General features: G+C 34.7%; 1 protein-coding gene across 1 annotated transcript in view; it reads right to left on the reverse strand.

The window, feature by feature from the left end:
* Positions 1–1,472: 1,472 nt before the first annotated feature.
* The window catches only part of itpkb (inositol-trisphosphate 3-kinase B), a 31,916-nt gene continuing 20,803 nt past the window's right edge, over positions 1,473–12,585 (reverse strand). Inside the window, exons 5-8 of the mRNA XM_084091823.1 lie at positions 11,340–11,544; positions 6,097–6,198; positions 2,703–2,774; positions 1,473–2,110 (exon numbers count right to left, since the gene is read on the reverse strand). Coding sequence (XP_083947949.1) covers positions 1,898–2,110; positions 2,703–2,774; positions 6,097–6,198; positions 11,340–11,544 — 592 coding nt within the window. The 3' untranslated portion in view covers positions 1,473–1,897. The remainder of the gene's footprint in view (positions 2,111–2,702; positions 2,775–6,096; positions 6,199–11,339; positions 11,545–12,585) is intronic.

A 12,585-nucleotide genomic window follows, 5' to 3' on the forward strand; every position in this document is an offset into this window, starting at 1 on the left:
CTTGCATGGAATGCTTGACATTTTTGGTCAACAGATGTGTAGATTAAGATCACAGTCTGTATTAATAAAAAAATACATTGGAGCTCTTACAAAAGCTCTTATTTTACCATTATTATAGTGACTCCTTGCTGTTTGCAGCCCTTACTGATTGTTAAATACAAAAAGCAGTGCAGACTGTGTGTTAACAGGGAACTTGAAAACATACCACAAACCGGTGTTGACAGATTAATGATCTCCTTGAACTGGAGCCACTTCCTGAGAAAAACTTTGACACTCAATGAATTATTTTGGGCACTTGTGAATAGGGCTGGGTAAAAATATAGATTTTCCAATTAATCATGATCTTCATTTGATTTGAACAATTCTATGTGGATTCTTAATATCCTGTTTGTTCAGTGGCGGCGTGATAAAGTATTTGTACCGCGCTTCCCATCCTACAGATGGCACTGCTTTCAGCTAAAATGACTGTGTTCAGCTAAAGTGACAGCAACAAAACAAAAATCATATTTTTAATATCATAGTTAGCAATATTTTAAAATTCGCAATCTGTTTTGAATGTGATGCAATACAAATGACGGCAAAAAAAAAATGCAAAAATGTGTCCAGTGGGTGAATCGCAAAGAAAATATTCTTATGAGTCGGGTCTTTTAACATAGTGCGACCAGTATGGAGCGATTTAGATGTCTGAATTCCCATGGGACCGGACTTGTGGGACTCCAGGAAAATATATATAAAAATAAAATACAAGTTACTCAAATTTAGTTTATGTTTGAAGGTACAGAATGTTATTTGTCTACTGTGCAAAATGCTGCCAAATGCAACAAGGCGAGGTCTTATAGGCGTTATATATGTGTGTGGGAATTGGGGGGAAAAATAGCCTATGACACCGGAGAGAGACAGAATCTTACTGGAATGGGACTAATCTGTACCTGGGGGACAAAACGTAAGATTTGTGAGCAGGAGCAGAAAAAAAATATGTCTTTTTTTAGCGGGAGCATAGCCTCCTTCCCAAAACGAATGACTCAAGTCAAAAACTTTAACTGAAATGCATCCCCAAATACATCGGAATCATATTAAATTGGATTGAAGTCCGGACTGAATTGAGAGCTTGTTAATTGTAATCAAGAATCATAACCAAATTGAAAAATCTGTATCGATACCCAGCCCTACTTGGGCACAAAAACAGAGACTGAATTTAAGGAATGTCAATTTGAAGAATTTAAGTATAAAAGAGCAGAGAATAAGACCATCCACCAAACTGGATAAATTAATTTGTTCTACTATAGGCACTCGGTATAAATGACATATTTAACAGTACATTAACGTTATCTTAACAGGGTAAAAAAAAAAACTATAAAACAAATGAATATTGTTAGAATCCTAAAAATATAAATATATCTCAATAAACATCTTGTTGCTGATCTGATTGTTAGGCTTTACCATTATATATATAAAATTTAGTTTTTTGTTTCAAATAAGAAATGGTGCCTATAGGTGAGAATAAAAAAAAAATAATTCTTAACATTTTTCTGCAGCATCTAAAAACAAAATATTAAGACGATCATGAGTAAAACAGCTGCAAGTGCTTTACACTTTTCCGTAACACAAGCATGTTGAAAAGAACGCACATAAAGGGAGTGTGGCTTTAAGATTCACCCGTTTGTTAAAGCGCTAGCTGCAAAGATCCTATTCACACATGTTCTGAACTAAAACACTGGCATTTACACTATATGTACAGCATCTACAAGTTTACAAACATACACACTCGTTTAAAGGCCATTGCGGCTGGTATTAAGTTTTACAGTTTTCTTTTTTGGTGAGACGGGGGCGATCGGTTAGGATAGCTTTAGCGAGGTCTTGAACTGTAGTGCGGGCGAGAAGATTGAATCCTCTTACTCTAGTGGGCTTTAGGAGCTAGCATATGGGAAATAATGTCTATGAGGTGGTCTAGGCCGTAGAGGTAGCCGTCTTCCCTGTTACCCTCCACCCAGGTGGCCCTGTGGCACAGCTCCTGCCCCTCCGGCAATGGTGTGGTCTTCCCAAAGTCTATCATCCACACTTTTGCCTGCTCCCGTTTGTCATGGACGAATAATAGAGAACTGCCGATCACCTGAGCACGAGAGAGGGGAAGAGTTACACGTGCACAACACGGAAATGCGTTAAATGTCATAACGCAACGCAACGCATCTTTAAATGTTTCATCACAATTTCACTTGTAAAACAGACACAAAGATCCTGTTTCCATCATATTTGTGCAGCAAACATACGCTCGCTTATTAAACAGATAGTTGTGCATAACTGTGCCTTGTTTTCCACCAGACAGTTTGTTTTTGTTATCTATTAATGTGAATAAGCACAGCTCTGTGTTTGCATAGCCTGTTCTACCTCCTTGTATTAGAATAAAGTTCTGACTGGCAATGCATGAAGTTTATCTAGTGTATTTGTCTTTAAAGTCGATTAAAAGAGGTTGTGTAATGCTTTGCATACAACCTAGCAGCTCGTCTGGCTTCAAGCATCCAGTGTAAACAGATAATTACTTCAGAGCTGGTCTTTGCATAGATGCTATTGTGTATTATACATTTTCCCCATTTTCACATGCTCTTATCACATGGGTGCGTAAAAGGTTGCATTTATTAATTCCACCATGGTCGTTAGTGTAACTGATGTGTCTTGAGATGATAAACAAAAGAGTGACTGTTTACCTCGTGCGTTTTGAAAAACGATGACATTTCCAAAGTGTCCCTGATCTCTTTCAGACGGTTCAGATAGGAATGCTTTGGGAAAAGAGACAAAGTGTAAGTAACAATAAAACTATAAATATACCCACAAATGTAGTGTCACAAATACTTTTTCAGAATAATATTGGATGCATGTGATAAAAAAGCTACAACGTAATGAGAAAATAAGCCTTTTTCTTTAAATCTGCATATAAATTTCATAATTGTATATTTATATATATACACAGGTATAGTTTATTTTGTAAAAAAAACTTATATGAATTGAAGACAATATCAAGATTTGTTTGAACCTTTTTTGAAGAGTTATTTAAATGTGGCATCTCTACAATAATGTATTATGTTAGCTTTAGTTAATTGCTATAGTGAAGTATTAAAAAAAATACTTTTCTTGCATTTATTAATATTGTTAATTTCTACACATCCTAATACACTTTTAATATTTAAAATTATTAAAATTAACATTATTTAATGTAACAGAAATTAATTATCAAAGTGCAATATTTTATTTATAAATTGACATGAACATAGATGAATAAATTGCAATAAAATGTTGTTCATTTAGTTTATGATACCTTATGCATTAACTAATGTTAATTCATAAATTAACCTTATTCTGAAGTTCTGATTATATATATGCGCAATAAATAGAAAAACTAAACATTTTTAAGGTTGAATTTAGTTACATCCCCGATTTCAAGTATATATTTGGATGCTAAACAGAGATTTAAACCATATGAGTCAAGACTTATTATCAGGAATTATTAGTGTCCAATAATCAGATCATACAGTACTACCACCACACTCGGTTCTAATTAATGGCAAAATAATTGCATTAATTCAGCATTTAAATCAGAGTTTGTTAATTGTGGAAATAAAAGCAAGTTTATCTGGCAAATCTAAAGCACATTTATCAGATGAATCACAGAGCGTGTAAGTGAATAGGGATGTACATCAAGCTTCAGGACACACTGTGGACAAACTTTGGGTTAAATAAATAGGACAAGTTCTTTGGAACTGTTTGTCTAAGGCTTAACTTTCAGGAAACACCCCTGTTACAACATGGAAATCCTCCCATGAAATGTCATTTCTTTGTGCAAGTTGCAAACATCCTATTAATATTTATACAGTAAGATTGCATTTACAGTACTTTAATGTCACAAGAATGCACAGTCGTGTGTCAACAACTGCATTATGCAAAGCGCTGTGTATTTGCATGTGTGTATTTCTCTGTATTATAATCAAGTTTGTGTGCATCTTAACCCTAAAACAGGCAACGTGACTCACGAGTCACATAGTTTTTATTGTCTTTTTTGGGGCCTAAGAACGACTTTTTCATCAAATCCTTTTATCATTTATCACAGCCTGGTCTGTCTTGAGTATGCTGGTCACATGATTTGCTTCAAGTTTTTTGTGATAAATTACAACATGGCTACCGGTGGTGCAGGACATTCAGATTTTGAGGAAAGTAAATATATATTAAACTTACTTATCTTCTGGAAAAATAATAATAATACTGCTAACATTAATTGTGAACATTGTCTTAAGGTGCTGAAGAAGAAAATTAATTAATATGTTGTTCATGTTGTTATTTAGCACGTTTTGAAATATATGTGACTCCTGAGTCACGTTGCCTGTTTAGGGTATAAAAAAGGGATTAACTATAATTTTGACTATCTGTGTATTTTGAGTTTTTAATTCACTATATTACAATTAAATCCTAATCTAATCATGACAAACTATATATCGTTGGAAAGGTCTAAGACTCCTAAATAGATATTCTAGCTCTGTTTTTTGTTACGAATTATGTAGGAACAGTAATAGATGGATTTATGACAAGAGTGCACCTCAAAAAATCTACATCATAACAGGAGTTCTGGCGCAAAAAGTCGACGCACACACTTTTAATAATTGAAACTTTGGTTTTCATGCTAAAAGTTCATAATAAAACATATAATCTAGTATTTTTCAATAAAAAAATAATAAAATAATATTATCCTCTAAAAAGCATAACATATATATATTATCCTCTAAAATATAATATTATCTTTTTATCACCTTTTTTATTACATCACATATTTTAGTAGTTATCATAAATTAGGTATCATTTGAAAGCTTACAAACTCAGAATTCATCCTGTGAAAACCGCTTTGAAATTGGAGGTTGTGTTACCATAGAAACGGTAGTCTAAATTATTTTCTCTGGCTCCACCCCTTTTGGGCGTAATCATGTTTCATAATTTATAATCAAAACCTTTTCTAATCTTGACAAAATATTGTCAGAAAGGTCTGAGTCTTAAGGTTTGATATTTTGTGACAGAAGTGATATTTGAACAGAAATGTATTAATTTGTTACAGCAGAATGCATACAATTAAATTCAATGGAATGTATGTCACCCGGTGGCTATTTCTGGTATTACGCCTAAACAAAATCTCATGGGAACTTCAAGTTTTGTGATATCAACTTCAAATTTGGAACAAAACATGGTTAGATATATGGCTTTGATTTTATATTATTTTTAGAGTAGAGTATTTTGTAAAATAGATATTTTATATAAAAGAATATTAAGTACAGTATACTTGATTTACTGTAAATTTAAACTTCCATAACCTTTTCATACTTTCATTTTTTTAAGTGCTTTCACTTCAGCAATAATCTGCAGAGTGTTTTCTTTAAAACAAGACCAAACTTAGGTATATACCCAAAAGCATTCTTGAATTACAACCATTTAAGTTTGAATAGTGCATTTTAATGTCCATTCTCAAAAAGGGGGTGACAGTTAAGGGGTTAAAGTACCATTTTTATGGTAACGCAGGGTCCGATTTCAAAACAGTTTTCACAGGCTGGATCTTGAGTTCGTAAGCTTTCGAATGATATATAATTTGTCAACATTATATCAGGAGAAGTATAGGATATACAGTAATTGTTTTAAACATGCAGTGGCAGTTACAGTTATAGATTTGGTCCTTTTTTTATACCCTAAACAGGCAACGTGACCTGGGAGTCACAACTCATAAAATCCAAAATATATCAAATATTTCAAAAATTCTTTTGGATATGTTTTACTTAAATCCAGATGATATAAAAAATTACATGAAATTATTTTTTGCTTATCATTTTCTACTCTTGCCTGTTTAAGGGTTAAAGAGTGGTTTTCCCTGACAGCCAGTGAGCTTTCGCTGGTTTCAATCTATAACTCTGAAGGGACTGCACCACACAAAGGAAACCCTTAGGTTCACAAACCACCCTGGGGGGTAAATGAGAGAGTTTGGCTCCACCTCACTTCCCCTCCTTGTGCCCCAGGAGACTTTGAAATCGTCAGAAGGCCCTAGAGCACATAAACACATGAGCGCTGACTTACCAGGATGTTCTCGTTTCCTTTGACGAAGTCTTGGAAGGCCTCAGTCACTTGTTCTCGCGTTTTGGTCTTTTTAAAGTCCCTGTTTACTGTTCCGTCCTCATTCTGTAGAAGGAAAAGGGAAGTTGAATTCATTGTGCCGATCAAAAAAAATAAATAAATAATTGATATACTGTATATATATATATATATATATAATGTATATAATGTATTATAATATATAATGTATAATGTATATATATGTATACACTGCCGTTCTAAAGTTTGGGATCGGTAAGATCTTTTATGTTTTTAAAAGAAGTCTCTTATGCTATGTATGATTAAAAATACAAACAAAAAAACAGTAATATAGTTAAATATTATGACAATTTAAAATATATGTTTTCTATTTGAATATATTTTAAAATATAATGTATTATATATAAACTCAAAGCTAATGCTGTTTCTACATAATGAATGTGCTTCTAAGTTAAGACAGTAATCACAACAACAGGAAGCTCAACAATCTGCCTTAAGGCTGGGACATATACCCGTAGATACGGTTAACTGTAAGAAACTGTTTGTCAGCTGGTAGAGATTTTGGACTATTGTCTCTATCACGGTTATGCTCATGTGACGTAGCTGTTCTGCATGGTAACAAAAGATTATCGTTTAAATGTGTTTAAGCATTGCACTTTAAAAAAGTTTTTTTAAACCACTGAAGCTGTTGGAAACTCAGAATCGAAGACCAGGAGACTTGGTTCTTTCTTCAGCAGGATTCTTTATTGAGAACACAAGCTGTCGGTAGCTGCAGTCACCAAAGTCTAACTAAGGGAACGTTCTCTTACAGTTTATATACATTTAGGGGCAGGAACCAAAACTTTGTGATGAGACAGGTTTAGGAACCTGTTCTAGACTGAGAGTGTTGCCAATCCTAATCCACTCAGCATATCTATTCAAATGCTGAGACTCGAGTACAGGACTGGTAGGACTCTTTTGCTAAAACACAAGCTCCAAGAGCCATTAAGAGTTTTCAGGAGAAAACAGGAATTGCAACTTTGCTGAGCCGAATCATTCGTGTGATATCATCATCTTAACCTTAAAAGCTAAATACAATATTATTTACTGTGATGTTATGTACGGAAGCATAACTGAAATAGATTCTTAAATTTGTTATTCCACAAAGCGCAATAAGCAGCGTAAGAGAACTGATTTCGCTATAATGCGCACCCTCTCTGAGAGACTGTTTGGTCACACATGAAGCCGCTGCTCATTCAGCGTGTGAGGACTGAACTGAGTGCTTTTGCCACATAATTAGGCTTGAACGGTTAAAGGGATACTCCACTTTTTTGGGGAAATAGGCTCATTTTACAACTCCCCCAGTTAAACAGTTGAGTTTTACCGTTTTTGAATTCATTCAGCCGATCTCCGGGTCTGGCGGTACCACTTTTAGCATAGCTTAGCATAGATCATTGAATCGGACAGGACCATTAGCATCTCTCTAAAAAAAATGACCAAAGAGTTTCGATATTTTTCCTATTTAAAACTTGACTCTTCTGTAGTTACATCGTGTAGATGTAGACGGAAAATGTAAAGTTGCGATTTTCTAGGCTGATATGTAAAAAATACCTATGTATTTATGTTAAAATTTGTAAAAAAAATTACGCCTGAAAATAGCCCTCAGCTCGGTAACTTCCAACATGACCGGGACTAAGTTTGTCTAAGGCGCTATTTTCAGGCGCTGCGTCATATCATTATGTGATGTATAATAAACTTTATTAAACTCATCAGTATATGTTTGATCATCATTCGGACCTGGTCCGAAACAGCAGACTTGTAGGCTATTAATAAGCAGATGACAAATACGTTATAACCGTAATTAAACTACTAAACTATACCTGTTCCATCTCTATACAGCACTCTGACTCTGTAGGCATTATTGTCCGACTCGAAATGAACACTGTTACTGAGAGTTTCTGATATTATCATCATTCCGTGAGATGAAATTGTCCTGAGAGACTGAGCGCGAGCTCATGAAGCTCCGCCCCCTGGGTCGTCCAGCAGCAGCTTATTTGCATTTAAAGGGCACACAAAAAAAAAAAAACAGCACGTTTTTCTGAGCCCCCAAAAATAGACAATTTAAACATGCTGTAAAAAATGATCTATTGGGTATTTTGAGCTGAAACTTCACATACACACTCTGGGGACATCAGAGACTTATTTTACATCTTGTGAAAAGGGGCATAATACGGGACCTTTAAAACAATTATATCTTATACTTAACCTGATCTAATACTGACAAACAATATATCATTAGAAAGCTCTAAGTGCGTACTTTTCATATTTGACCACTGTTTTGCAGGAAATATTATGTAGTGACAAACATTTATCAATTTGTGACAAGAGAAAGTAACGAAAAAATCAAAACTATACCAGGAGTTGTGACCTTTGTGAAAAACCAATAAACACACTTACAGTGACTTAAACTTCAGTTTTTATGCTAATAATCCAAACTAAATATATTTTCTAGTATTTGTCCAAAATATTGAGGATACAATCGAAAATGTATATATTTTTAAAGGAGCCGTATGTAAGATTGTGGCCAAAACTGGTACTGCAATCACTTTCAAATTACTGTAGAGCAGTGTATCCCCTCCCCCCTGACTCGAGGTTGCCAGATAGGCTGCAGGATCCAGCAGGAACGTAGGCTGCTACAAGGAGCTTTAAACTAGAGCAGAGCTGGCAACCCGGATGCCGAAACACTACTGACTTCGTGATTGGTAGATAGGTGGAGGGTGGCGCTTCAGGCCAAAACACAACATGACAACATCAACATCAGTTGAGGGCTGCAACTATCACTTTTTAAATGACAATATCCTGGCTGGACTACTGTTGTCAGTGATATAAGTATTTGAAATGAACATGATTTCTTAATGTCTAGTGACATATCAGGGCCATTTTATGATTAATTGAAATACATTTCTTACATACAGCTCCTTTAATGGTTGATGTAGCAAGTCTTCAATGAAAACTGTAATGCATGTCCACATGTCACCTAGTGGCCTTTGTTGGTATAGCAGCTCATAAAAATCTAATTTTTTAAGATATTAGTCTCAAATTTGGAACACAACTATGGCTTTTATTTCATATAATTTTTAGGGTGAACCAAATTTTTATTTATATATTATTTTAATAAAATATAAAAGTTTTATTGCAGTACTTTTTATTACAATAAACTTAAACAGCTATAACTTTTTTGTTATTTAATTTTTTAAACTACAGACACTTGTAGTTTAATAAACTTCAAAGTCTCTTCTTTAAAACAAGACCAGAATGAGGATTATATTCAAAAGCGTTCCAGAATTACATTCATTTGAATTTCGACATCAACTTTGCAGGCCTACACTCAAAAATGGGCGTGACAGTTAACAGGTTTTTAATTTGTGTCTTTGTTCTACTGTAGTTTGTTGTCCTATTGCTTGTAATTAGTTGCTTTGTTCTTATTTTATCACTGACTGTTGTCTTCTGTAAGCTTTTTTTACTTAGGCTATTATTACTATTTTTTTGGATAGTGATATGAAATTTCAATAGTATACATTTTTTTGAAATAATAAAATCCTTATTTAAAGCAATAAAAATAACTATATTGAGATATATATATATCATTGAAATAACATTACTTAAATCGTGATTTGTGATATAAGATTTTGGTCATATCGCCAACCCCAAGTCTACCTGTTATTCAGAAAAGACTTTATATAGAGCAGCCCAGGGCATCCCCCATCCACAAAAATAGCAAAAGAGGGGGAGAACCTGCCCTTTGTGCTAACGGAAAGTGCCAAATGAGAACCTATACTTCCCTATTCATGCAGGACATCTGCAGAGCTCTCATTAACGAAGATTTATTTTGGAAAATCACGACAGAGACCAAACATAAGCTTTCTAATCTCCTCTTGCTTGTCTTAATGGAATCACGGCTGCCTGGTTTGGCTTAATTAGCTGAATGTTTTTAAACTTGTATTAAGTCTTTTTGACATTTTCCATGAGGCTGTATTTACGTTATTAGGGCGGTGTATCTAGGCCGGAATTACAGAACTGAAATCATGTTGTGAGAGCTGTAGCCTGTCACTGACTGATGTTGAGCTCAAAGAACGTGCCACAAACAGGCTGTGTGTGTGACAGAAACATTCAGTCACAATCAACCTCTTGAAAAAGGCCAATCCTGCCCCCACACCTGAGTGTGAGGTTCGGGATCTAATTAAAACGGTACCGTGATTTCTCAGATAAAACAGCACTGCGCTTCCGAGATCCCTTTTGTTAACTCATGATTAAAGTTAAGCTCAATGAACAGCATTGTTGTGGCATAATGTTCATTCTCAATTATTTCGTCTCGTCCCTATTTTTCTTTAAAAAAAGCAAAAATCAAGGTTACAGTGAGGCACTTACAATGCAAATAAATGAGGCCAATTTATGAAGGATTTAAAAACAGAAATGGAAAGCTTGTCATTTTATAAAATAACTTGTATTACAGTCATTCTTGTGTGAAAGCTTTTGTATTTTACAGTAATTTTAGGGATTATAATGTTTTGTTGTCATGGCAATGAAGTAAAACTGAATATAACATTACATGGAAAAGGTTAGTAAGCAATATAAATTCATGTGTGGAAGCTTGTGTATTATTTGAGCTGTAAAGTTGTTTAAATCATAAGTTTTGCAGATTATGATTTTTGATTATGGCAACTAAGTAAAATTAATATCATGTTAACATATTAAGCATATTATGTCTCGTGGCTATACTTTTAAAACAGTGAGTATTTTAACGTTTATTAATTGGATTTATTTACTTCCATTGCAATTGCCTCACTATAACCCAGATCTTTGCTTTTTTTAAATATGTTTTTTAATCAGTACTTTGCCACATGTGCTATCAATTGTACTCAACATGTTTTGAACCTGGAATATTCCTTAAAATACTTAAAATGAATAAGGCAATATGTGGCACACGTGGTAAACACTAGATCCGTTTACATGGACACCTTTTGTGTTTACATGAACGCTAAATAAAGTGATTGGGTTGATGTGCGCATTTATGTCACAAGCTTCAAATTAGAATATATTTTTTGACATGCGCACATTGCAAGAATATACAGTTTCCCACACTTTGCGCATACTTTTGTCTAGTACACACTGAGAAAGCAACTTCATTTCAACCTTTCAGTTGAGACGAGTGTAATGATGAAAAAATGTCAAAGTTCCGAACGTCTCACCTTGATGCCCTCGATACGGAAGCCTAGCGTGGCGGTGGAGCTGATGGTTTCCCTCCACTGCATGTAGCGAGGCTTAGTGACCGCTTTCTGTTCTTGCTCCTTTGCCGTGGGGGCATCGGGATCCACCTCGATCATCTTCTGGTACATGTCAGATCTCAAGCTAGGCTTCTTCCTGGCTTTCGTCAACTCCTCTTCCAGATACGTCCTGCAAGAGGGGAGAAAAATGACCCACTGGCTCAGTTTCTGTCATTTAACTTGTTGCTTGTGTTGCATCATCAATCATATTCTGTTGAAATTTGTAGTGCCTACTAAAGTGTAGTTAGTCTTATTAGCTAATGGCATGATAACTAAATAAATATTTATTCTCCAACTTGACTTTTCTTGGAAAACACTCCCTTAGAAACTGAGAAGCGCACTGAATGTGTGTGAATCTGAAAGCATCACATTGTTTTGTTTGGCCAGGCCAGCAAGGATTCTGTTAATATCCTGACCATCTGGTCATCACTATATTTGTCCATGGCTGCTGCCATGTTTCGGTCAGGCTTGCAACAGCAAACAGAACAGTCCCGGGAACAACAAAGATGAGAAAGTTGAAAAGTGAGAGTAGGGAAAAAAGTGATGAGCGATGGACGATGTGTTTCATGGTCTCCCTGCACCAGCCGCAAACAAGCACCGCTATCTTTCACCAGATTAGATGACAGAGCTGCGAAATCTCTAGGGAGTGAGGTCCTTGTTCAAGTTCTCTGGTGCTTGGAATGTATAACATCTGTACAAATAATGGGTCAATGGAACTATTAATTTTAAAATAACATACAAGATTTTCAGCAGTGGACATGTTGTTGCATAAGTGGAAGATAAGAAAAGATGAAGATTCCGTATTTGCAGGGAGGGGAATTTTTGCCGTCCTTTATTTTGATTAGTGATTTATAGATGAATTTATTTCTCTCTTGGCTCTCTTTCTCTCTTATTTCTTATATTATACACAAGAGACAAAAAACTATTTTCGATTTGAATTTTGAACTCTTTCAAACAGGATAGAAGAACTTGTAAAACATTCTAGATTAGCAACTAAGCACAGTTAAGTATTATTCATATACTATTATACTATTCATATTTTGAATTTGCTTTTTTATTGTTCAGTTTCCTTTTTTTTAGTAACTATTAGTTTTATACATTTTTAGTTTGTTTTAATAATTTTGTGCTTTTGTCATGTTTATTCGTTTTTTATATTTCTATTTAGCTTTAA

Source organism: Abramis brama, assembly GCF_963993115.1.
Source record: "Abramis brama genome assembly, chromosome: 18".
NCBI lineage: Eukaryota > Metazoa > Chordata > Actinopteri > Cypriniformes > Leuciscidae > Abramis > Abramis brama.